Source organism: Copadichromis virginalis, linkage group LG13 (assembly GCF_057382275.1).
Source record: "Copadichromis virginalis isolate Kocher_CV1m ecotype Utaka linkage group LG13, C_Virginalis_male_GT1.1, whole genome shotgun sequence".
In the NCBI taxonomy this organism is placed as follows: domain Eukaryota; kingdom Metazoa; phylum Chordata; class Actinopteri; order Cichliformes; family Cichlidae; genus Copadichromis; species Copadichromis virginalis.
In genome coordinates, this window is record NC_140630.1 from 19,599,147 (window position 1) to 19,623,752 (window position 24,606).

At 40.4% G+C, this 24,606-nt stretch overlaps 3 protein-coding genes across 7 annotated transcripts; 1 reads left to right on the forward strand and 2 right to left on the reverse strand.

The window, feature by feature from the left end:
- The first annotated feature begins 3,912 nt into the window (after nt 1–3,912).
- adka (adenosine kinase a) lies at nt 3,913–17,068 on the forward strand. Of its 3 annotated transcripts, none has more exons than XM_085477857.1 (11): nt 3,913–4,118; nt 6,233–6,307; nt 7,321–7,374; nt 10,368–10,446; nt 10,534–10,706; nt 10,793–10,901; nt 14,597–14,767; nt 14,869–14,904; nt 15,009–15,123; nt 15,223–15,309; nt 15,445–17,068. In XM_085477857.1, the coding sequence occupies exons 1-11, from the start codon at nt 4,027–4,029 to the stop codon at nt 15,567–15,569; spliced, it is 1,116 nt and encodes a 371-aa protein (XP_085333983.1). In that variant the 5' UTR covers nt 3,913–4,026; the 3' UTR covers nt 15,570–17,068. The 3 variants fall into 3 exon arrangements, with proteins under 3 accessions (XP_085333983.1, XP_085333984.1, XP_085333985.1); XM_085477858.1 differs by lacking the exon at nt 3,913–4,118 and adding an exon at nt 4,926–5,032; XM_085477859.1 differs by lacking the exon at nt 3,913–4,118 and adding an exon at nt 5,083–5,218.
- Nucleotides 17,069–17,682: 614 nt separating this feature from the next.
- Nucleotides 17,683–20,205, reverse strand: LOC146695580 (dual specificity phosphatase 29-like). 2 transcript variants are annotated; one of them, XM_085477863.1, is made up of 4 exons: nt 19,898–20,205; nt 18,561–18,746; nt 18,214–18,437; nt 17,683–18,116 (listed from the first exon to the last, which is right to left on the reverse strand). In XM_085477863.1, the coding sequence occupies exons 2-4, from the start codon at nt 18,737–18,739 to the stop codon at nt 17,890–17,892; spliced, it is 630 nt and encodes a 209-aa protein (XP_085333989.1). In that variant the 5' UTR covers nt 18,740–18,746; nt 19,898–20,205; the 3' UTR covers nt 17,683–17,889. The 2 variants fall into 2 exon arrangements, with proteins under 2 accessions (XP_085333989.1, XP_085333988.1); XM_085477862.1 differs by having other exon boundaries at nt 18,561–18,751.
- A 214-nt stretch (nt 20,206–20,419) lies between these two features.
- On the reverse strand, nt 20,420–23,337 carry dusp13a (dual specificity phosphatase 13a). Of its 2 annotated transcripts, none has more exons than XM_085477860.1 (7): nt 23,091–23,337; nt 22,728–22,853; nt 22,404–22,645; nt 21,355–21,571; nt 21,135–21,257; nt 20,845–21,062; nt 20,420–20,746 (listed from the first exon to the last, which is right to left on the reverse strand). In XM_085477860.1, exons 2-7 carry the CDS (start codon nt 22,850–22,852, stop codon nt 20,517–20,519), a joined length of 1,155 nt encoding a protein of 384 aa, XP_085333986.1. In that variant the 5' UTR covers nt 22,853; nt 23,091–23,337; the 3' UTR covers nt 20,420–20,516. The 2 variants fall into 2 exon arrangements, with proteins under 2 accessions (XP_085333986.1, XP_085333987.1); XM_085477861.1 differs by lacking the exon at nt 23,091–23,337 and adding an exon at nt 23,051–23,080.
- Between the last annotated feature and the right edge of the window lie 1,269 nt (nt 23,338–24,606).

The following is a 24,606-nucleotide window of genomic DNA, read 5'->3' on the forward strand; positions in this document are numbered from 1 at the left end:
ATTAAAATACCAGTACTGATGACCAGAGCATATAAATGCAGCACTTTTCATATCTGACAATATATTTTGAAAGCACAAAACAAATCAAACTGTTTTTAATTTAGGTCTTTATTTTTATTGTTTTATTTTTCAGCCGTTGATTTTATGGTGATGTGATGCTATATTACATTTTTAAGATTCAGTTGAATTTAAGATTTTTTAATATAGCATCAAACTTTCTCCTCAAGTTGTTTTATACTGTAAGATAAAAATCCTACAGTAGCAGCAAGAAAACCCTGATAAATTAATAATCCCTTATAAGCAAGCACTAGGTGACAGTGGGGAGGGAAAACTCCCTTTAACAGGGAGAAACCTCCAGCAGAACCAGGCTCAGGAAGGGACGGCCATCTGCCGCGGCCGGTGGGGTGTGATGGTAAAGATAATATGAGGAGACAAGATGAAGAATATAAGTTAAATTCTAATTACATCGTTTTTAAATAAAATATACATCAGATGTTAATTCTGAGGCCAGACTAGATTGCTTTAAGATTTAAAAAAAAAAAAAAAATCAAGCTGACAATTTAGTCATCACTACTGCGTTTAAAGCAGCAGCTGAATGGCTTCTTTTAAGCTTTTAGCACTGCTGAAAAAAACCTGGCAGGCTTTCTTGGAGACACCAAGATGAATTGTTAGGCGCTTCAGTGCAACGAGGAATCCGACAAGGATGCCCTATCTCCCCAAAGCTTTTTATATTGGCAGCTTAATTGTTAACACTATTAATCAAAAATTCTAACAACATACAAGGAATATCAATTTTTAATAAAGATTTTAAAATAAGTGAGTTTGCAGATGATACATTAGCTTTTTGAAAGATAAATCAATGGTAGATAAAACTTTAAGTATTGTCTCAATCTTCTCTAAAGCTTCTGGTTTATCTCTTAATATCAAAAACTGTGAACTCCCGATTCATACAAGGTTGGAGTCCTCAATTGCTTCAATTAGAGTTGAATCTGAAGTCAAATATTTAGGGCTGACAATATCTAAATGCCTCATTAGAAGAGAAGACACTAATATTTCTAACCGTATCATGGATATGAAGAAATCACAGAGACCTCACTATTATGGTAGAAACATCCTATCCAAAGCTGAAGGTATCTCCAAATTGATCCATCCTTGTCACTCTCTATATATCTCCTCTAAAAACATTAATAATGCCAACACAGTTATTTTCCGATTTTTGTGGAAGAGTAAAACCCACTACATTAAAAGATTTCAGGAATACAATAAAGTTGGTATCAAAGCCCCAGAATTTGAATCCATGGTTGGCACCCTTAGAATTAAATGGTTAAAATCTTGTCTGTCACAGCCTGACTCCATTTGGTTTCACATACCAAGATCCTTGTTTAATAAAATAGGAGGTTTAGACTTTATTTTGTAATGTGATTTTGAGGTAAAAAAAAAAAAATCCCAATCAAGTTATCACTTTCACAAACAGATTTTGCATTACTGGAAAATTATATTTACCAATAACTTCTCTCCTCAGAATTCAACCTTATGGGTGTTCTGCGCTCACAGACGGGACAGACAGCGCGCAGCAGCGCGCCTAATGATGTTTAAAAGATCCCAAAGCGCAAGTCCATCTTTTCAGACGAACTGCAAAATTATTTCCCTCGTACTGACCCAGCACTGGTAATTTTTCTTATACAGATGAGGCATTATTTCTGTACCATTATTTAATTCCAGAGGCTTTTAGGTTATTTATTTTTTTGCACTTGTTGACTTGTAAAAGCCTGTATGACATATTTTATTTCACAATTCATTAACCCCACGGAGAAGGCATCGTTTAAATGTGTTTCTTTAAGCAAGTTCTTCACGACTGAGCCAAGTGTCCTCTTTTTTGGAAATCAAAATATGGTCACCCTAATAGTTTCATCAAAGGCAAAATATTCCATAGCTATGATAGAATGGTTACTTGGAATGGTTCTAGTTGAGTTACTTCAAATAAATTTGATAAAGTTTACTCGAAATGTATGAAATGGCCTATTCTACCTAAAGTTAAAGAAACACGCTTTAAAATCCATCCATCCGCTTACCCTTTTCAGGGTCGCGGGGGGGGGGGGATGCTGGAGCCTATCCCAGCTGTCATAGGGTCGGGCGAGAGGCGGGGTACACCCTGCGACAGACTGGCGACCTGTCCAAATTCTTTATTCAAAATCTTTAAATACCATTTATCCTGAGGCAGAATTTCTAAAATAAAATAAAATAAAATAAAAAAATAAAAATAAAAATGTGTGTTTCTCTTTAATTTTCCCCTAATACTGTATGTTTTGTACTGTTCCAAATTCTTATTTGTATTATTACCTGTGTTATCCTCTTTGCGAGTTTGTATTTTGCAATTGCTCAATTAAAAAAAAAAAAAAAAAAAAAGAAAGAAAGAAAAGAAAAAAAAACAACTTTTGAACCAAAAATTGGTGCACAACTCCCCGAGCAGCTCAGGAGACGCCTGCAGATCTACCAACACGTAAACGCAACGAAGCCGGTACAACAAGAAAACAAATCAGAAAGTCAAAGCCTACATATTATTAAAAACAATATCCTGGGTGGTTTAAATACCAAAGCAACCTCGGCGTTAACTCGAGCCGCACTTTGATAACAAAGTTTCCGGCTTTTTCATCAGGCTATATTTACGGACAGCTATAGCCCGGCGCCGTGTTGGGGTATGGGGTTTTGTTTCCCTCAGTACAGTCTTGCAGGATTTCGGTCAGCGCTTCCCGACCATTCCTCGGCAAAGATAGACAGTATACCCTATAACCCATAATTAAGCTGTTATATTTTTTATTCACTGTTAGAACCTTTTAAAGAAAGTTATTTAGACTAGCTTTTAATGTATCCCGGTCTTCTCTTAGCATGTATGATACTCCTAAGATAGACAGATGGCTAGATAGATGCGGTAAAAGACATCTTGTGCTGGGAAAAAAATGTTTTTTGTTTCGTTATGTTTTGCGTCTTTTTCATTACAGGGAGTCACTGCATTGTGTTCTATGCGTCTTTAAAAGATCTAAAGAAACTCTGCAAAAAAAGAAGTGCCAGGCCTAAAAGAAATTATCTACAGCAGATGAACATTATCTGGAAGTTATAAAAATGCAATTGAAAAAAAAAATGCAGCAAAAACCTGACACTTTAGTTAATCCATCTCCAAATATATTTCACTAAAGGCTCATCACAAATATTCTCATGGGAAAGGTGGCAGAGCGAAATGAGGTATGCCAAATTACACCAGAAGTGGACTGAAGAGAGTCCCAGATTTAAACCCAGTGGGAGTATTGGCACATGTGATTAGGTAGAGGATCATCAGAAGGTCCTTTTGCCCCTCTTTGGGGGGGGAGATACTCCCACTGGGTTTAAATCTGGGATTCTCGGCCATTTGACCTTAGAACTGAAGACGCTTCTCGGATGAGAGGTGAAACGTCTTCAAGCAACTTAAAGAAGTCCAGACGCTTTTCTTTCCAAGCTCCTTAGACTGTTGGGGAGCTTGTTAAAATCATTGATATCATTAATGCAGAAAAATACCATCATGTTTTGATCCACCATGTACTAACACCTGGAAAGCATTTTCATTTTTTTTTAGCAATGATCCAAACACACATGCATGAGTAGAAAAACCATGATGGAGCACTGTCAGTCATGGATTGGCCTCCCCAGACCGGGAAACTCAAAATTATTTAAGCAGTGTGGGACAAAACCCAGCCAAAAACCAAACGAGAATGGGTTTTTTTTCGAGAATGATTCATTAAGACTACTAACTGCTGCCGCACTTATTTCCCATTTTATATATATATATATATATATATAGTCATGGAGGTGACTAAAGTTGCTCCTTACCTTGCCATCGCTTCACGTTAACCCTGCACGGCGTCTCTGCAAAGGCGGGAGGGAACTATTGCCTGCGAGCCATTCCCCGGAGAAACAACGACAGCCCCATTGCTCATGGCATGACCGCTTTTTCGTGCCGGCTAAGGTGATCGCAACGTGCTTTACCCAGTCAACATGGCTTCAGACGAACCCAAAGCAAAGAAACCTAAACTCTCAGAGGAGGAGAAGCCCGAGCCTCCGCCCAAAGAGAATGCCGTCAAAATAAGGTGACCGAAGACTAAAAAAATATCCTTAATAACAGCGAGGAGACACGACCCTCCTCCCACGCTTCCAAGTTAAATGCTAATATATGTGCTATCAAACCTTAAAAGGTTGACACTGTTAGCCTGTGTGTGTGTGAGAGAGAGAGACACACACACGTGCACAAAATCGCGAATTTAGGCATTGATTTGGGATGTTTTCGAGACCTCTGAAGCAGTTCAATGTTGGCGAGGTCGTAGCGTAAAGCAGCGGGTGCAAAGTCCTTTGATATTTTTGCTTTTTGATAAGCAGGGTTTTAGCTAACTGTTGGCTCATAAAGCCTGCTGGGTTTGGGCACCTCTGCGGTGAAGCAAGCCCATCTAGCTGTGGCAGGTTTTAGGTTGTGGTCGAGCATGAGCACCACCAGAAAGCAATGTTGGGACTTGGTGTGGGACTCTGCACAGCTGCAGAGAAAGCTTACAAGAACCATCCCTTACCAGCTCCCAAAACACTCAATTGTGAAACAAGTCACATGGCGGTCATTGCAATGCTGTAGTGCTTCCACCATCACCACCCCCTCTGAAGAAATCTGATGGCTGCTGCTGATTACTACATTCACCTCATCTGCGGCACTCCAACAGCCCAATCAGCAGCACGCTTCTCACGGTGTAATTTGGCTTCAAATGAGTGAGTGAACTGAGCCTAGAGTCAGCAAGACAAGCCAATCACCACAGAGACACACACAGCCGTGGCCCTTGCCTCCAATCGGCCAGCTCCGAGTAGGAGGAGCTGTGTTTGCAGGGGTAAATCGATCTTCCTGCACACTGAGGTGAAATTGTCAAGTTTTTTTTAATGCTTTAGCTCCCTCTTCAACCGGTTTTAGGTCGCCCAACAGGTTTATCAGTGTGCACACAAAGAGGAACAATATGTCTGCTGCAAGGTAAGAGCAAGCTTACGTTAGGGGAGTTGATCTAAAGGCAGGCATGGTTTAGTGTAATTGTCTGCACATGCCTAGTAATCATCTGACTACACATTGGAAGTTATATATGTGCTGTAGGAGACAGTAGATACGATGCAGCAAATATCGACTGGACGGTTTTCCGAGACAGAAACCCATCTGTGTAGCGTAAGTCACCGTCAGGTCTTTGCGTCTCCCTGCTCTTTGCTTTTTTTGAAAAAGCTGTTCTTTCGTATTAACTGTAAATCTTTGCCTTGGGCGAGAGTAGACAGAGAACCTTTATGGGCAAGTATGGTTCCATGTGTTCATGTGGAGGTGGCATCTCTGAAGAGCTGTGTTCAAAGACTTGCTCCATCTGGGGGAGGGGGGGTTCCCAAAAGCATTGACAAAGAAAAAAATTGTTCATATGAAGGGCACCTGTGAAAATGACACCAAGACTGAGATCTAAGGGCACGTGGTGGCAGGATGTGGATTATAATGCACGCACAGTTCAGTTTTTGCTTACAGGTGAAACAACTGTGGACTAACTCGCTGGCTGGATTTGGCAACCGATGTGCCCAACATGTTGACACAGAGTAGCGGTTCCTGTGGTGCTCTGAAATTCTGTTATTTGTTTTGGTTTTTTGTCAGCATGTTTAGTTGTGATATTCAAGCTCTACTTTCGGTTGCTTGACCCAGAAAAAGAACAGACTACACAAGCAGCAGAAGCACACGCACACTGAGTGTACTGCTGTCCTGATGTTGCCACGTTGTGACGCCATAACAAAGTTACATGCATGACTGACTGGGTTTTGTAGTGCCTTCTGATGAGTCATGCATGTTTCCTATTTATGTCTCTTTGATTCGTGCTGTGCCTTAAGTCACATAATTAAAGTCAGGTGGAAACAGATCTTTTGTTGAATAGAAATAAAATGGCACGCTCACTGGAGTGAGCAATCATAAATTTTTAAGTCAGTGCAATTTGGCTTTCTGCATGTTTCTGAAATGCCTGAGCATTTGACAGATTACTCAACCAGAGCAAAGGAGTAATGGATTTCCACTCCAGCTCAACTGTTAAGAGCACTTTATTAAAGTGAAGACAAATCGACGGGACTGAAACGATTTAATGTACAGATGATTTGTGAACGCTGTCGTATTAAAATTAAGAGATGTAGCTCAAATCTGTTTGTCTTTATGTTTCAGCACTAATTCACTCTTTGGAATGGGAAACCCCTTGCTGGACATTTGTGCCGTTGTGGACAAAGATTTCTTAGACAAGTAAGTATGAGAATTAGAATCACGAGTGCTTGTAATCCTGCCCTTTTGATTGGTCCAGTAATGAGTGGTAATAAAATAGTGCATATATATGTAAACACATACTTGGTAGAAGGTGTTTACTTCCAAAATAATACTGCTTTGCTGCTTATTCTAACCCCGATGTTATAAAGGAGAAAGAGTAACGAACTGTGATTTTATTTTTTACTTTTTGCAAGTCACATAAGATCAATTGAAAGGGAGACATTTGGTATCAGTGAGGTCACATCAGTGACAGGCTGGAGGAGAAAGAGATTCCCTGATGTAATTTGATCAGGAGCAAGATGAGGACGATAAAGGGAAGCACAGGAAGCGGCAGAGCTGTCTAATAATCAGCGTCAGCAGAGCTGTACGTTCAGCAGATGCATTGCTTTAATGTATCCTGAAAAGAAACCGCACCCTGTTTGATCATCACGTGTATTTACATCACCAAAAACTCAGGACTTCAAAGATCCTGTAGAAGTTGTGATTATTACCTATGATGTAGAAATCCAGGGATTGTATTGACATGACACATTTAAATATTCTCTGTAGTAGTGGGAGCTATCAGCTGAGATCTGCTCAGAGTAGCCATGTTCTCTGTGAGTTGACCAAGACAGACGGGACAAAGGGCAGCTCAGCGTCCACTCATTAACCCCTTGCATAAACTCCTGGATTAGAGCTAAACCAGCCGACTGTAGCTCTAATTCAGTCCCACTTACAAAAAAGCACAGCAACTGCACTTTAATCCCCAGCCTACCGTTGTGTGACCTCCCGTTAAGGAAACCATACCTTATTTAGCTTTAGTTGGGCTGAGATTATTTGAGCAAGAGGAAAACAAATCACACTTTCACAGGAAAAATGTGTGAACAGCACATTTGGAAGCTTTCCTACTGCACTTAAAATCCCGGCTCACATAAATGGCGTCCACATGCTTGTTATTTCTGTTTTATTTGAAAGTAATTCTTCTTCTTTTTTTCTTCTCTGATTATTTGCAGGTACTCTCTGAAACCCAACGATCAGATCCTGGCTGAAGCCAAGCACAAAGAACTGTTAGTATCTCCTCTGTTGCAACATTCACTGTAGATTATGTAGGTTTTTGTAGAGCTCTTCCCATGTGGGTTTACCTAATCTTCAAACATGGCTTGTGTTCTGAATTCATACTGAGTTTGCACCCCTCTGCTCTGGAGCGGGCCAGTCAAAACAAGCGCACACTAGAAAGTGCCACGATTGACCTCTGTGCCTTCACATACAGCCAGTGGTAGAGCAGCAGATTCAGCGCAGTGAGACCATCTCATCCAATAGCAGACTGGGACACTTTTCCTCCCAGTCCCTCTGAGACAAGGGCCAGAAAGCAAACATTTAACATTATGAGATAAGAAAGTCATATGTGGCCTTGTGTGATTATACTGATGTTTTCCTACTCTTCACAGTTCAGTCTATATATGACAACAGGTTGTGCTTTAGTAATGGCAGGCACTTGCATGCACAACTCATTTTTGAGGACGAATGTTATTTGATGTCAACACATATTTAAATGACACTTTTTTGTATCAGTTTGTGATTGATATTGATCTGTGATGTGAACTAAGGGAATCATTGATCACTTACAAGAAGGTGCAAGTCCACACGTTTAATCTGCTAGTCTTGCTTCTTCTTAAGCCTCTCAGGCTGTGCTCGATTTAGTCCTCAGAAGCGTAACATGCAGGGGATTTCCCCCCCCCCCCACCTCAGGACCTTTAGCAACAGTGGGCCTGTTGTAGTTTCTGAAGAGAAGCAATAATGTCCAAAAGTCTTGAGCTGCCCCTCATTTCTTTCTATTTTGCTTCCAAAGAGCCACGTTTTCTTGTAATTGTTTTAAAGTGGTCTTGAGCAATAATTCTTCAGGCTTTCTGAAGGTCTGTTAAGGCCGTCCTTACATCGATTTTTAATAAAGTCCTTGTACTCGATCTTTAAACCAATGTTTTTTTTCTTTGTTTGTTTTATTGTTGTTTAAATCACTTAACACTGACCTATGAATTATTTAAGGACAAAAAAGGTACCTAACTAAAGGAATGAATCAGAACCAAGGATTGTGTGTATACATAATAAAGAACTTAGAAAAGAGTCTTTTTTTAAATTATGTCCTTGGGTACTTTGTTACCAGCAGGCTACTGCAGACAAACATAATTTGTTCCCAGACATAAAATTGTATTTTTGCATCAACAAGATGAGTTATTAGCCAAACACCTGGCATAGGTTAGCATGCTGTACAGTGTGACCTTGAGGAAACTGGACAAAAGAAGAAGCAGCAGAGTTCTTAGACCAATATCTGAAACTAATGTTGTTAAGAAATATTTTTTTAAAATCAGCACCTGAGAGATGCATCTGGCCATTCAGTTAGTCCATCTACTGTAATACTCTTAGTGGATGGGTGGCTGTCCAGAAGCCATTCTTAAGGAAGGGAAATGCCAGATTTCACAAGAGGTTGACTAAAAATTAGTGGCAACAGGTCTTAAGGAGTGATGAATCAAACTTTCAGAGTTTGTGTTCAGATTGTCATCAATATGTACACAAGAGGTCAGGAGAGAGGTACAGCAGTGAGTGTCTACAGCCATCTGTGGAGGCCCTGGTATCCTTTGATTCTGCTTTTCAACCAGTGGTTTTTGGGATTTTATCATAATTGATGAAATCATAAATGCAGAAAAGTACCATCAGCTTTTGAGTTACCTGGAAAGTTTCTGATTGGTAACCGCTTCCCAAGCACTACAAGTCATGGATTGGCCTCCTCAGAGCAACACCCAAAGAAGTCTTGAATGTCCTTCAAGAAGCCTGGCGACCTATCCCTGAAGACTATTTAAAGAAAATTACAAGAAGTCTTTCCTGATAGTTCAGGCTGTGTTGAAGAATAGAAGCGTTCATGTCAAGTACTGACTTTCAAGCTGATTAGAAGTGCACAAACGCACAGACCCCATTTTTGCCTTATCTACAGTATTACCATGTATGTTTGCACATGATTTAGTCATTCACGGCACCTGTTGCTCATTTTCCTAGCAAATTAGAAGGTAACAAAGTGGCTCAAGACTTTTGCACAGTACTGTATTTGAACATGCTGCCTCCGATACTCACATAAACCACAAAAACACATTATGGTGTGTAGGCTACATTTATGGAGCGTAAGATGGCAAATTCTCGTGCTTTAGCTGTAAACAGAACATTGAAGCGTGTCTGTGTTATATAACAGTGGTAAATGGTTCAGATAGTATAATCAGTGGTCAGTCATGCACGTATTGTATACTTGACCTGGAAAAAATATGAGGCTGTTGTCTGCAGAGTCTAGTCTGATACGAAGGGATTTTACTGACTAAACCATCACCAGGCACGCTATAGAGGGAAACCCAATAAAAGAGGCAATTATGCAGTGTCATGCAAACCAGTTTAATGGCACTATGGTAATCACTGCCTGCGGAAAACTTTTGATATTCCCCAATAAGAGGCACATAAATGCATTTTCCTTAAAAAACGTTTTTGAAAAATTGCAAACTTTGGGGGGGGGGGGGTTGTCTCCAGGACTCTTGAAGAGACTGCAAATAATGCTCTGTGCAGTGACGTCTACATGGAGATTGCCTTAAAAATATCACTTATCAGTGCACTGTTAGACCACTTAGATCAATAGTAAGTGGATTTCTGGTGGCCCAGGGAGGACTCAAAACAAGGAAAGTCAGCTCTGTTTCAACTGATAGTCTTTTAAAAAAAATCAGACATATCTTCATTTAATTGTGCTCTGGGTCATTTGAAAAACCAGGATTAGTTTGCACGCTGTGTTTCCAATCTTTATACTGAACTAAGCTTTACTACCATTAGATTTCATGTTATTTTCTTCAGCAAATAAATATATAAAGTATATTTGATAAGGTGTAAACCTTTGGTGCCAAACACGGTTTGATCAGTCATCATTATTAATCCTTTGCTCTAGGTTTCAAACTTCTGATTAGTGATTGGCCCTATCTAGTTTGACACACTTTCCTTTTGGAAATGTCAGTCACACCTTTGTTTCTTTCTGTAGGTTCGAGGAGCTGGTGAAGAAGTTCAAGGTTGAATACTACGCTGGAGGAGCCACACAGAACTCCATAAAGATCGCTCAGGTGAGATTCATTTGAAGTGTAAATGTTGCCCTCTGTGCGCAGGATGTACTGGCTGATATTGATGCGAGGTTTTGTTACTGTCTACAGTGGATGATCCAAGAACCTCATAAGGTGGGCACGTTCTTTGGCTGCATTGGCAAAGACAAGTTTGGAGAGATCCTGAAGCAGAAGGCTGAGGAGGTGCACGTCGACGCCCACTACTACGAGCAGGACGAGGAGCCCACGGGGACATGTGCTGCTTGCATCACCGGAGATAACAGGTGGGTAATTGAATGTTAACAGCATGCAAACGCAGTGTGATCTAACCTGTTTATAAACCTGTGTTTCACTACTTTTCTGCTCTCAGGTCTTTGGTGGCTAACCTAGCTGCTGCTAACTGTTATAAGAAGGATAAACATCTAGACCTCGAGGAGAACTGGAAGCTGGTGGAAAAAGCTAAAGTCTACTACATTGCTGTAAGTATTACATCACTGTATGCTAATTTGTGCCACTTTAATGAAGCTTTAAGGTGGGCATGGAGTCATATCACAAGCATCTGTTTTGTTTTTTGTCCAGTGGTTTGTAATTTAATTACTTTGTGAGGTCGTGGTCACATGGGCCTGGAGATGGTTGGTGACCACCTGGCAACCTCGAGTAAAGTTGTGGGCGGTGAGCATTTGAAGACAAGACAAGCGACTAGAGCAATCTCAGTGAAGCAGCATAAATTCCTTGCAACCAATTTCATCATGCAACTGCTTTCAGCCTGTAGCAACTAGAGATGGACCGATCCGATATCACGTATCGGCATCGGTCCGATACTGACCTAAATTACTGGATCGGATATCGGAGAAAAATAAAAAATGTAATCCGATCCATTAAATATCACGAAAGCACCTCACAAAACTTGCAACACGCCGTAACTCACCTCAGAACGTTAGCACGTCGGAGCAGTATGCATCACGTGATAGAGCGGCTGTGGCATGCGGGACCTGTCGGTGGTCTGGATAGCATGTGGAGCTTCGCTAGCAACCCGGCATTTCATCTCCGACAAAGTTATCCCCGAGAGAAGTAAAGCAAGTGTGTAAGTCCATCTCTGAATGTTTGTAAAGCATTCCTGCGTTAAGCTTAACAAGCGATATATGGAGCGACTGCCTCTTCTTGCTGCTACTTCAATCATGAAACTGCTTAATGATCAGCTGATCGGCTTTTCTGTCCCGAGTCCGTCTCTCTTGTTTGTTTTTGGCCCACTTTGCACCAGAAAGAGGAAACCAGCGGCTGAACAACAGCAGTACGTTTAAGCTTGATAAGCTATTGTTAGAATTTATTTAATATTACTTTCTACACCAGGATCTTTTTCTACGTAGCTGACGGCTGGTAACTGTGCAGGGGCGGATCTAGCAAAGTTTAGCCAGGGGGGCCGATAGGGCATTAACAGGGAAAAGGGGGCACAAAGACATACTTTTCTTTCTTATTGTCATTTAAAATGTCGAGCTTTTAATAAATAATTATCTGAATCTGACACCCAAAGTTTTAATTTGATGTAAAATGAATATAAGTCCATTACTGTATATAGTGACTATTAAGTCTAATATATATATACCCTAGTAAGCTATAGTACTTTTTCCTTTGGGAAGGTACCATCTGTGCAGTCTGCAATTTTGTTGAAGAAAGATGTTGAATCTATTTAATATTTCTTGAAAAATAATTGATTTCGGTGCATTTTTTTTTTCACACTGCATCAAATTAAGGTTGATTACGTCGATTAAGCATCATGAGGTGGAGTGTGAGGGGTGGTTCCCTATTTTTTTTTTTTTTTTTTTTTTTGTTGCTGGGAGTTGGAACCCTATTAGTTAGGTTGCTTAATATTTACGCTAAGTACTCTTTAAAATACCAGAATAGGGAGGATGGTGTAGGTTTGAGTTTATTAGATTGATCAGTATTGCTGAACTATGAAATATTTTTTTTTGCATACAGGTATAACAGAATAGCTTTAGTGTAGTTGTTGTTTTAAACTTGAGTATGAACTTATACAAAATGCAGCAAGATATTTAAAAAACAGTTTTGTTGATTAAAGAACACTATATCGGATTCATATCGGTATCGGCAGATATCCAAATTTATGATATCGGAATCGGTATCGGACATAAAAAAGTGGTATCGTGCCATCTCTACTAGCAACCATTGGGCTACCACTCAGGAATGCTTTTTTTCCCCTAGCGACCTTTGGTTTGTGGGGAGGTCACTGACCGGCCTAACTTAGGGCGGCGTTCACTTATTTGGCCTGCTCTGTGCTCTTGCATAATCACTTATGTTTTACCCTGGTACTGATCTGCATCTCTCTCAGTATCCAGCCTTCACCCGTGTTGTTTTTTTTATGGTTCTTGGATCTTCCTGTGTTGTTGGTATTAGAGCAGGGCGATATGGCCAAAAATATTTATCACAATATATATTTGAAAATTTGCGATAACGATATAACTGACGATATAATGGATGCGAGACAAAATACAACTCCACAACATTACTAGCGCAAAAAGACAACCTTCCATTTATTTTCACTTAAACAAGAAGCTGGTTTTTATGTACATTAAAGCTTTATAAAAATGCAACAGTGCAAATGCAAATTCCTTGCTGAAAGTTTAACCAAAAGGCATTTCCAGTACAAATGGGCTGACATATCCTGAGCATAACCATGTATAATATCCACTGAAGTTAAAAAGAGGTGCTTTGCAACATTAAACTGCAGTGTGCAGTACGTATGTTTCGGACCATAAGGTGCACAGGATTATAAGGCACATTAAGCGAAACAAAGCAGTCAGATAAATCAAACTTTATTAAACTCATTCTTCTTGCTTCCTCCACTTCTGTACCATTGATTCATTAATGTTGAATTCTCTGGCAGCTGCTCTATTCCCATGTTGTTGCAGTATATTAATGACTAACCTCGTATTGTGGATGGATTATCTCAGTTGTTCTCCTGACTGAAGTTTGGTCCGTTTACAGTATCCTGCCATGCGATTGCATTTGTCTCTAACCATGAGGAACCTTCACGTTAACTTTTATAAGTGGAAAAAAGTTAGCGTTCATCCTCCAGCTTCACTGTGCTAATGTTATGCTAACATAGCTGTGTCGCTAGCGATCACGTAGCACATCATTATATACCAGCTAGCCCAACTTCAGTAACCCTACAAACGTCACTGCTGTTTAGTTTCCTGTCTTCATTTATGTTGGAAGTGATAGCAGAGCTGTAAGTTTGATTTTTTTCAGAAATCTCTCAGTCAGAACATGCTATATCATGCTTAGGTAACTAGCGAAACTAGCGAGCTAACTTCCGCTAGCTTCCTGCTAACTTTTAACTCCGTTAAATGTAATAACTTTTGTTTTCATGGATGCCTGGAAGTTAAACTTTATAGTTACACCTGGTAAAGCAGCAATGCTGATCGTTTTATTAAAGATGAAAGAATTTAGACAGGTTTTAACTCTCAGTGTTGCTGCAGTGTTGTTTGACCTGAAGCATACAGAGTTTAGGACCCAGATTACTCCCAGATTTAAGAGCATCTTAGTCCGACAAATACGACAATAACAACGGCTGCTTGCATGTTCTGCAAAAAAATGTGCTTTGTTGTGTATCTGACGGACAAACACCAAACCAGTTCCACACCACTGAAGTTGCACCATTTGTACAAACCAATTCTGGTTCATCTGTTTCACTCAACAATCGGCCATGTGCGTATGAAAACAAAGGCACTGCGCATGCGCATTTTACTCCCATTCTATCGCGATATTTCATTTTCCTATCGTTGCCTAACATTATACCGGTATTACCGTGAACGGTATAATATGGCCCAGCCCTAGTTGGTATTCATTATGTGAATCTCGTGCTCTGCGTGGATGATGGTTGTGAGATGGTTAATATCATGCTTGCTCAGATTGTTTGGCAGCGTGAGTCAAGACGAAAGCAGCACCACAAACACGTGCTTGGATTAATCTGTGATAACTCAGTGGTTTAACTGTGACAATGACTGTCCTGCCTGACGTTCTGTGCTCTCACTCACCTTTGTGCCCTCAATGTGGGGCTTTTGTTTTGTTGAAGACTTTAGTGTATGTGACTCATTAGACCCATCAGATATAAAAAGCAGATTAGTCCTGACCCAGTGTCGTTCCTTCCTTCCAGGGTTTCTTCCTGACTGTCTCCTTGGAGTCCATCCTGAAAGTAGCGAAGCATGCTTCCGAAAATAACAAGCTCTTTTGCATGAACCTCTCTGCGCCCTTCATCTGCCAGTTCTTCAAGGATAACCTCATGCAGGTTATGCCCTACGTTGATGTGCTGTTTGGCAATGAGACAGTAAGCCACAGTTCTCACAGTGAAATCTCCACACTAACGTTGATGATTTGCACATATTTCAGATTAACTCAATGTGATCTTTGTTGTTGTTGTTTTCTCAGGAGGCAGCTGCTTTTGCTAAAGAGCAAGACTTTGATGTGAGTAGACTGTTAGACTTTATCATTTACACAAGAGAAAGGCTGGATTTTCTGTGTATTTGTGTATCATCTGCTTTGTGTGTTGATGTGTATTTTGTCTACAGACAAAGGACATTAAGGAAATTGTCAGGAAAGCCCAGGCTCTACCCAAAGACAACAAAAAGAGACAGAGGGTTGTAGTTATTACTCAGGGGAAGGATGAAACGGTTATGGCTCAAAGTAATATTTCCTTCTTTTTTCTCCCATTTCCTGGCATCTGTTTCACTCTGTCTCTTGTCCTTGTGTGGAAGTGAACTGTTTTTCTCCTCGTCTTTCCAGGTGACAAGATTGAAACCTTCCCTGTAGTGAAAACTGACCCCAAATATATTGTTGACACAAACGGTGCAGGCGATGCCTTCGTAGGAGGTAAGAGGCCCCGGTGTTGCTATTTTTTTTGTGCCTTGGTCGATTTGCTTCAGTCTTGAGTCTTCTGTTGATTTTTATTGTGGAAGCCTCTTTTTTTTTTTTTTTTTTTTTTTTTTTTTTTTTTTGGCAACACAGGTTTCCTGTCTGAGCTTGTCCAGGAGCAACCTCTGGATCAGTGTGTGAAGGCGGCACACTACGCTGCCAATGTCATCATCCAGCGAGCAGGCTGCAGCTTCCCAGAAAAACCAGACTTCAAGTGAGGATTGGTCAGGAAAGCCTTTCCTTCAGCGTGAAACCTCATACCCACTCTGCCTCCACAACCCCAACATATAAGTTCCACTATTTTCTACAAGTGCAACCCTCAAATGTGTTTTACTTCAAGTTTTTTCTTTTCTTTTAATTTATCCACACATCATTTCTTATCAGTTCTTAGTTCATATGCCCATCTTCCACGCTAAGAACCAAGGGAACTTTTAATGCGTTTAAATAAATTACCATAAAGGAATCATGGAAACACCAGGAAATGTGGTAATTGTCCTTTACAAAAAGGGCTCTAACTATAAAATCCTGCTCTCACGGACATTTGTTTTCTACAGTTTTGAACTGTACTTCAGCTCTGACATTTCTTGCATGTGGATGCACTGACACCCATCAGACTCTCGTGGAAAAACCATGTCAACATCGTGTGAGTCTGTTTTATGTTTTATGTGTGTTATTTTGTCCCCTTGGAGACAAGAGTCCAAGCACAAACAGCTACAGCAACAGGAGGATGCATTTACACACACACAGGACTAAATAATAAAACCCCGATGAGGTTTTGAATGCGGCTCAGAAATGTGCTGCAGTGATTTATTTGATTATGTTATGATTTAGCATTCACAAAATGCCCGTTGTGAATCAAATGGCATTTTAAGTGTACATTTTTTTCTTTTTTTTTTTAATGTATCAAGGCCTCTGCCTATTAAGTTGTGTGAAAGCTGCAAAATGTTGATTATGTCAGTGCTATTCAAACGTTACCGGCATCAAATAATGAGTGCCTTTCTTTCTCCCTAGCAGTTTGCAGGCTTGATGGGCAGAGGCCTGGGGATGTTATATGAGCCTGCAGGGAAACTTGTAAGCTTGTGAGAGTATTGATGTATAAGCATGACCTCCCTTCTATATATAATGCGTTTCTGGGAATCCATCATTATATTTGGGGGTTCTCTGCCAGAAGAATACAGTGGGCATTAAAGCAGACTTTTTCTCTCAGTTGATTTATTTATTTTTTCAATTGACTTAACATTCTCCTGCATTGTCATGGCAAACCCTCGGGGCAATTCTGTTAAATCATTTTTTAAAAATAACTATTTTTTTCCATTTTTTATCAAATCTGTTTTCTCGAGTAATAAATAAAGATTCATAAGAAATTGGAGGAAAATCGTATCTGGGGCCAAGTGTTATAAACCGTCTGTATTAATGTCTGTGCTGTGATTCATACACTGGTGAGATAAATGCTGAATACTTGAATATAACTTTATTCAAAGTTTATGTAAAAGGTAAGAAATATGTGTAGAACTAAATACTGTAAGAGGTGTTGTCAAATCTGTATCTGGTTGGACTGAATCATTGGTCACTGTCCCTAAATTTCATGGCTTCCTTCACATGTTCAGATACACCAAAAAAGCCTTATAACCTGTTTGTTCCTACTGTCAACAATTTTCAGTTTGCCCATCATTGTGGTAAATTTTGAAATTAAAAAATAAACAGATTTTATCATAGATGTTTTTCTGTGTCTCATATTTTTTATATAATGTGAAGTGCACCTCATATTTCAGAGGTTTCTCTCATGGCTTGTTATGGCCTCCTTTCTTTATGTAGAAGAGTTTGGATAATACCTAAAACAAAGGTTTTTTTTCTCTTCAGTTGCTGTAACTAACACTTTGTTTTTGTGGTCAAAAGGTTTTGAGCCACTCCCTGAGATCTTGTAATACATTTGCAGTACTCACTAACTTTCTGCAGATGGCAACAAAATTCTGTCTGCTGTTGGTCTGCAGGAATCATTCTGCAGGGTTCTGGCAGTGTGTTTGGCATCAATATACTAAAAAATGAAGCAGTTGGTTCATAATTTCTTCATTTCTTTAAAGATTGCAGCAGATTCAAATAAAAAAATGTGTCTTTTTGTAACAAACCACTAGTAACAAAGTGCCTAAAGACAAATTCAGATGGATTCTTTGCTATGTTGCCTGTTTTGTATACACACAACACTGGCTCATCATGTGAAACATAGCATTAGATGGTCAGTTACAAGGACTAGGCTGAAAATGACAGGACAAGTGAAAAAGCAACAAATGTCCAAAGAAAAACTTTAAAAGAACCTCAGGAAGCCTGGAGAACTATTCTTTAAGACCACTTTAATCTTATGAAAAGGAAATCTTTTCTACATGAAAACAGAGTTATGGACTGAATCAGAGTGAGTAACTTAATGAGATTCATACTCGGTTACTGAAAACATGACTTTAATTATATATTAAAAGAAAAAAATAATATCCATGAAAACATGACATGAAGTTAAAATACCTTTTTAAGTTCCTTTCTTAGTATTTACTGTTGGTCCTGTGTTTCTTTCTTTTGTCTCAGCCTTTCCTCCTGCAGTGAAATGTCCAGGGCTCTGAGCTGTTTTAAGAAGCCGTGATTGGGCAGGATACAGCGGCGCTGTCGCACATGCTCAATTGCGTCCACTACAGTTAAATTGTGTTTCATCATCAGGTATGCCAGGACCAGTGTCGCTGACCTGCTCCGGCCCATCACACAGTGCACCAGGACCTTGTCTAGAAAAAATGAAGATATATGGATTTATTAGAAACAAACAAACTTATCCTCCAGATAATGAACTCAAAGGTTTCCTCAGAGTCCCGGAGGACTCACTCTGTGGGTGAGCGAGGGCCTCGTGGATGAAATTTGCTGCAGGCCTGAAGTACTGGGACATGTTGAAAGTGGGTTTGTCATCAGCCTCTACACCATAATACTGGATTTCCATGTCTCTGTAGTACTGAGCACCAGTCAGCACATTATTCCACTTTCCCTCTGCTGCATTCAGGATATGTGTAATCCCCAGATCCTTCAGACCAGGCCGCTCCAGAGCAGTTTTCCTGTGTTTATGCAAACACAGACTCAGTATGAAGCTGTCATCATGAACTTTTGACACAATTGACTGAATAGTTGTATAAGGGCTGATAAGTACAATGACATCTGCAGTACTCAGATTTACGCACTCATCCCCGATGTAGACATCTGGCCAGACCTCGTTGAAGTGTGTGTAATGAGCTGTGGTGCCGGTCCAGAACAGCTGCTCAAGGTCTAATGTTCCTGGAGTGATGTAAGCGCTGTCTGGGTCCACCTGAACAGCTGCATATGGGTTTCTACTTCTGGACTTCACCATGCAAGAGGACATTGTTTTCCTGTGCTGTCCACAACACACACACACACACACACACACACACACACACACACACACACACACACATATGCCTGAAATTAATCACCTCCTGCACACTGCCATCTGTCCCAAAGCTCTACAGGGATCTAACATTACCACCTATATGCCAAGGATGTTTATGGAGTCCATGAGCATTTTTTCCTAAATACTTATCAGTCATTTATAAGCAACATGCCAAAAATTAACCGGCTCCAGCTTTTCCAATGTAAACATCTGGTTTTACCTTTTTCCAAGCTGTAGTTTTTCCTTTCTGTTTTCTCTCATTTTTGTTGAAACTAAAAGCAATGAATCAAAAAATGAACGATCAATAGTGAAAATAACTGTAAACCTAGTACATCACCCACAGAAACAATGGCTATAGAAGATGTAGGAAGACCAGACTTTTAGAAAAAATAATGTTGTAAAGAATATTTAAATGGTTTTATTAATTTAGGGATTTTACAAATTCATAAATGAAAGCAATATTCTCTTTTTGTATGCCAGTTAAGATTAAATTATTATTAAATACTGCATGCAACTTTGAAATCAGTGTTACTATGGAAACACATTAAAAAATATGCATGTAAGTAAGAAACGTGAAAAGGGGTTTAACTATGATTGTCCACGATCACACAAACCGTATGTTGTCATTCAGTATTCTGTGTAATATTGTTGTGTATTATTGTGTGCGCAACACATGCTGTTTCTTGGATGTCACGTACAAATTCAAGCGACAGACGTGACATTTTCTGTTTGCATCATCGCTGCTGGTGCTGCTTAACTGATCATACATTTTGCAATATTAATAATAAACAATAGCAGAATAGTACACGAGATATCGGGAGCCAAATAGGAATTTAAATGACTTTTTTTAATCTCGCTCTCCGCTAATAGAGTCACATTAATTATACCAATTTTTCAAAGCTTTTAGGACCCCTGCATTAGCAGCCTTGTTCTTCATCTAGTCACACTTCATACCAAGCCCTTCATGCACATTCTTTGAAACACTGTTCACACTGAAGTCACACTGAACTGAAACCACCAATGATCCACGAGGTGTGTGACATCAAGTCGGGGGGGAAAAAAACAGATATTAAATAAAAACGAGCAATTTAGTATAAAGAAACTACTCACCTCTATTAAATGTGGATCGCAGACTTCTACTTTCCTCAGTGGATGTCAGTGTGTGTGTGTGTGTGTGTGTGTGTGTGTGTGTGTGTGTGTGTGTGTGTGTGTGTGTGTGAGAGAGAGAGCGAGTTTGTGTCCGGTGGCTGTACATGTGTGTGTACCAACAGGAACCTCCCTCAGGAGGAAGCAATGAAGACTGAAATACAGACCTGGAATGGTAACTGCTCTCTCAGGCTCAGTGTTTAACATGATATTTTTAGGTAGTTAGACTACAACACCTGATCTCTCCACATGGCATGCTTTCATAATGTAATCCTGTATATGAGACCCCTAACATGACAGCACGCACTGTTCAGGCACTGTTTTAAACAGAAACAAACTCAGTTGTTCAGTACGAGTGGCATCTTGCATCATCAGAGGAATGTCACTAATGTGTGGACAGCTGCAAGAATCAGTCACGATTCGTCAGTGCCGAGTTATTTCTGGAGGCCTGAAAAAGTCAAGGGAATAAAATAGGTGACACGCAGACCTTTTTTAAAGTTTTAATTATTTTGATAGAAACTAATTAAAATAACACAGGTTGCCAATCAAGGGAGGAATGAAGCGTTCCTGAGTGTGTTCATTATCAGGATGTGTTGGTACAGTCCTCCTCTGGGATCTGTCTGCTCTGTGTATTGAGGCTCAGTTCCAGCTGCCTCAGCTGCTCCAAAAAACCAGAGTTGGGTCCAATGTCTCGATTCAGACGCACAGCAGTGATAGCCTCCACTAACAACAGGCCCTGGCAAATCATCAGGTACGCCAAAACCAGCGCTCCAGAGCGGCTGACACCCATGGCACAGTGAACAAACACCTTCCCTGAAAGACATTTTGATCAGTCCTTTTAATAATAGCTGAAAGTAACTCGCAGATTGCTTAACATTAATGTATGCATGTCTATTTGCTTAGCCTCTAACCATTTTTCTTCAGCGCACTGTCAATGAACTGTGCGGCTGATCTGAAGAAAGGCTGGAGGTTGAACTCTGGGTGGTCTGCAGCTTCAACAGCGTGGTATTCCACTTTGAGGTCTCTGTAGAACTGCAGGCCTGTGTTAATGCGGTGTCGTCCTGCTGCAGCGTTTAGTATGTGAGTTACACCCAGAGATGAAAGTGTGATTTTATCTCGTGCCACAGACCTGCATACACACACGGCATACAGACTGATTTACTAGAATATCGTTTTTGATACATTTGAGTTTTCCACTCACTCATCTCCAATGTAGAGGTTTGGCCAGACTTGATTGACGGGTGCCACCGGCTTCCTGTTTGTCCAAAGGATGTTCCTCAGCTCTGTCAGAGATGCCGTTTCTTCCTGCCGGGCTAAGTGACTCCTGCAGCAATAAAGATGTGTGTGTGTTGTGTGTGTGTGCATATGTGTTTGCATATGTGGATGCTTATGGGTTTGTGTGTGACTGATTGTATCTTTACAGTGTTTGGGCCTGTCTTCGTCTCCTCCTCTCTCTCTCCAGGCTCATGTCGAGGCTACGGAGCTGCTGCAGGAAGCCTGGGTTTGGGCAGATGTCTCTATGCGGCCTGACAGCGGCTACTGCCTCCTGCAGCCTCAGGCCCTCAACAATCATCAAAAAGGCCAGCACCAAGGTTGCAGATCGACTCACGCCCATCAAACAGTGTACAAACACCCGTCCTGGGATTGAGATGATAAACATTACCCTCAATACCATTTATAGATATATAATGCTGTTAAAAAGTATTTGCCTCCTTCCTGGTCTGTTTTTTTTTTTTTTTTTTGCACATTTGTCACACTTAAATGTTTCAAATCATCATCAGTTTTTAAATTGTGATTTCATTCGTTACTACCTGGTATGAAAAAGTAATTGTCCCCTCTTGTTAAATCATGAATTAACCATGATTAACAGCATTTTTTGGAAAGCTAAGTTCAGTTTCACTCGCCTGATTACTGCCAGGCCTGATGAATCAAGAACTCATTTCAATAGAACCTGTCTGACAAAGTGAAGTAGGCCAAAAGACCTCAAAAAGTAACACATCATGCCGAAATCTAAAGAAACTCAAGAACAGATGGGAAACAAAGTCCGAAAAGTGTTACAAACCTTTGAAACTCCAGCAAATCACAGTGAGGGCGCAAATGCACAAATGGAGGAAAACTGGAATATGTCTGAACCTTCCCAGGAGTGAGCAATGTGGGTAGGTTTTAGACCTGTTACATCTCCTGCAAAACTAGCACAGCTTTTCATATAAGAATGTCATACCAACAGTCAAACGTGGTGGTCGTTGTGGGGCAATCACTTTTTCACATAAGGCTTGAAGAGCTTGAAGAGCTTGTTCTGCTTAATAAATGAAATCCTAATTTTAAAGCTGGAGCCAGAAACCAAATCTAAATCCAAACTAAAATAAGGATTCCTTATTTTAGTCAAGAATAAAATCTAATCTCATTAGATGGTGTGGCTGTATGACACTGAGATCTAATCCAGCCACATGCTGTAACCCTGCCCACTTGCCTCCCATGGCTAGTGCAGCTCTGATGTATCTTGCTGTTGGATAGAAGAATGGACTGAGGATGAAGTCCATTGCATCATCAGCTTCAACACCATAATAATCCACTGACATGTCTCTGTAGAAGCGCGGGCCAGTGTTGACGTAGAAATAGAGCCCGTGGCCTGGGTTGGGGGTTCCATGAGCAGCATTTACAATGTGAGTAATGCCCAGATTGTGAAGAGTGCCCTTGTCACGAGCTGCTACCCTGAAACACAATAGCACACTCAGTGCTGCACGAGTGCAGAATGTTTATAGATGTGTGTGCATGTTAATATGTGCACGCATACTCATTGCCTATGTAAAGGTTAGGCCAGACTTGATTGACATGTCCAGTCGGTCGTCTGTCAGCGAGCAGAAACTCCTGCAGCTCTGAGACAGAGGGAGGTTCATACGGAGGATCCCTAAGAGACATACTGTACAAACACACAGACACTCATAAATCGCACAAACACATGTCATTTATTAGCCCTTCACTATGAAAAGCTTCTGTAAATGTTAATGTTTGTTATGTAAACTTATTAGTCATCCCAGCTTCTTTTAACAACACACAGACCTGAGAGTGGGATTTTCTCAAGATGCCACACATGCTTTCTTTCTAAATGTTTCTTACCTGAAAGATCCCCCAAACCAGCCCAATCTCATGAACTTACCTCACTTCGAGGCGCTTCGGTTTCCTCTCCTACTCTGCCTGCTCTTATTTGTTCATCACAGTCACACATAGCTGGGGTTGTTTCCTTTTATAACTCTGTAATCATACACTCAAAAGTGACAAAGTTATCTAACATACTGTGTTCACTGTTCAGGCACTCAAAACCCATTTTATTCATGTTGAATGCAGACCTGATGTTTCATTCTCATGGGGCAACCCTGAGCCTTATCCTGTGAACTTTAACATTAGCTCACATGTTTCCACGATGACTGTGGACTGTTATGTAACACGTGGCTGCTCTGCGTGTGTCTGAGTTGCTACCCTGCTGCAGAGTAAAGCCTGCTGCTCTGTCCCTTTAAGAGATGTGGATGATATTCACCAGTGATTTATTAGCTTTATCTGCTTTTAATCTGCTCATACTGATTTAGGCTGTTTACTATCAAATAACCAATTAAAGAAAGGAAGACTGCATGACCTTAGGCGTGCAATAGTGCAACAGTAACAGTTGGCATAACCTCACTTTTATTTTGGAGTTCTCATCCTATATTTTCTTTCTGGTCCCTGTCAGAATTATAATGTTTTTATCTTTTGGGTCTCTTCTTACTCCTGAGCAAACACCTGATGGCACACCTACACTTCATCATCCAATCAAGGCCCAGCACTATATCTACCAGTCTCCACCAGTTTGTTCTGTCAGCTTGTGTGGTAGCAGAAGTGCTTTTATCTGCTTTTTTCAAGCTGAATTTATTTCTTGTTTGTTTAACCATTTCCTGCTTGAACTCTTTCCTGTTGTTCAAGGTTTCCTCTGCGTGCAGACACAAAACCCACAGTGGTAATAGGTCTCCAGTTGGTCCAGACACTACCAATCTCATCCTGACAAATCAATTACCCTTTAAACTGCCACTTCAGAGTTGCCTTTCATGCATCTAAGTTCAACTAATGACCAAACTTAGTAAATAAACCTTTGCTTTGCCATCATTTTAAAACTGTTTATGTACACAGACCAGCCACTTTATTAGGTACAAGAATGTGACCGTGACTCAAAGTTTTAAAACAGGAACCAGTAAGTAATGTCACCATGGCTACTTCCATTTCGATACATACTCACGGGCCAGTCTGTTCAGTACACCTGTTTAATTGCTTGTTAATGCAAATATCTAATGACTTACATTTACATGGCAGCTAGTCATTGCATTCAGGCATGTACACATGGTGAAGGTGACCTGCTGAAGTTGAAGCTAACCACCGGATAGGGGACGAAAGGTGGTTTAAGTGACTTTGAATGTGGCATTGTTGTTGGCAGCAGACAGGCACCAACAACCTTAAATATTCCTGAAACTGCTGATCTACAAGTGGCTGCAGCTCAGGAGGTAGAGCAGGTCATCTACTAAATGGAAAGTTAGTGGTTAGATCTCCTATGTCAAATATCCTTGGGTAAGATACTAATCCAAGTTGCTCTGTGATGCATCCAAAAGAGTGTACATGAATGTTAGATAAAAAGCACTTACTTGGGGGGA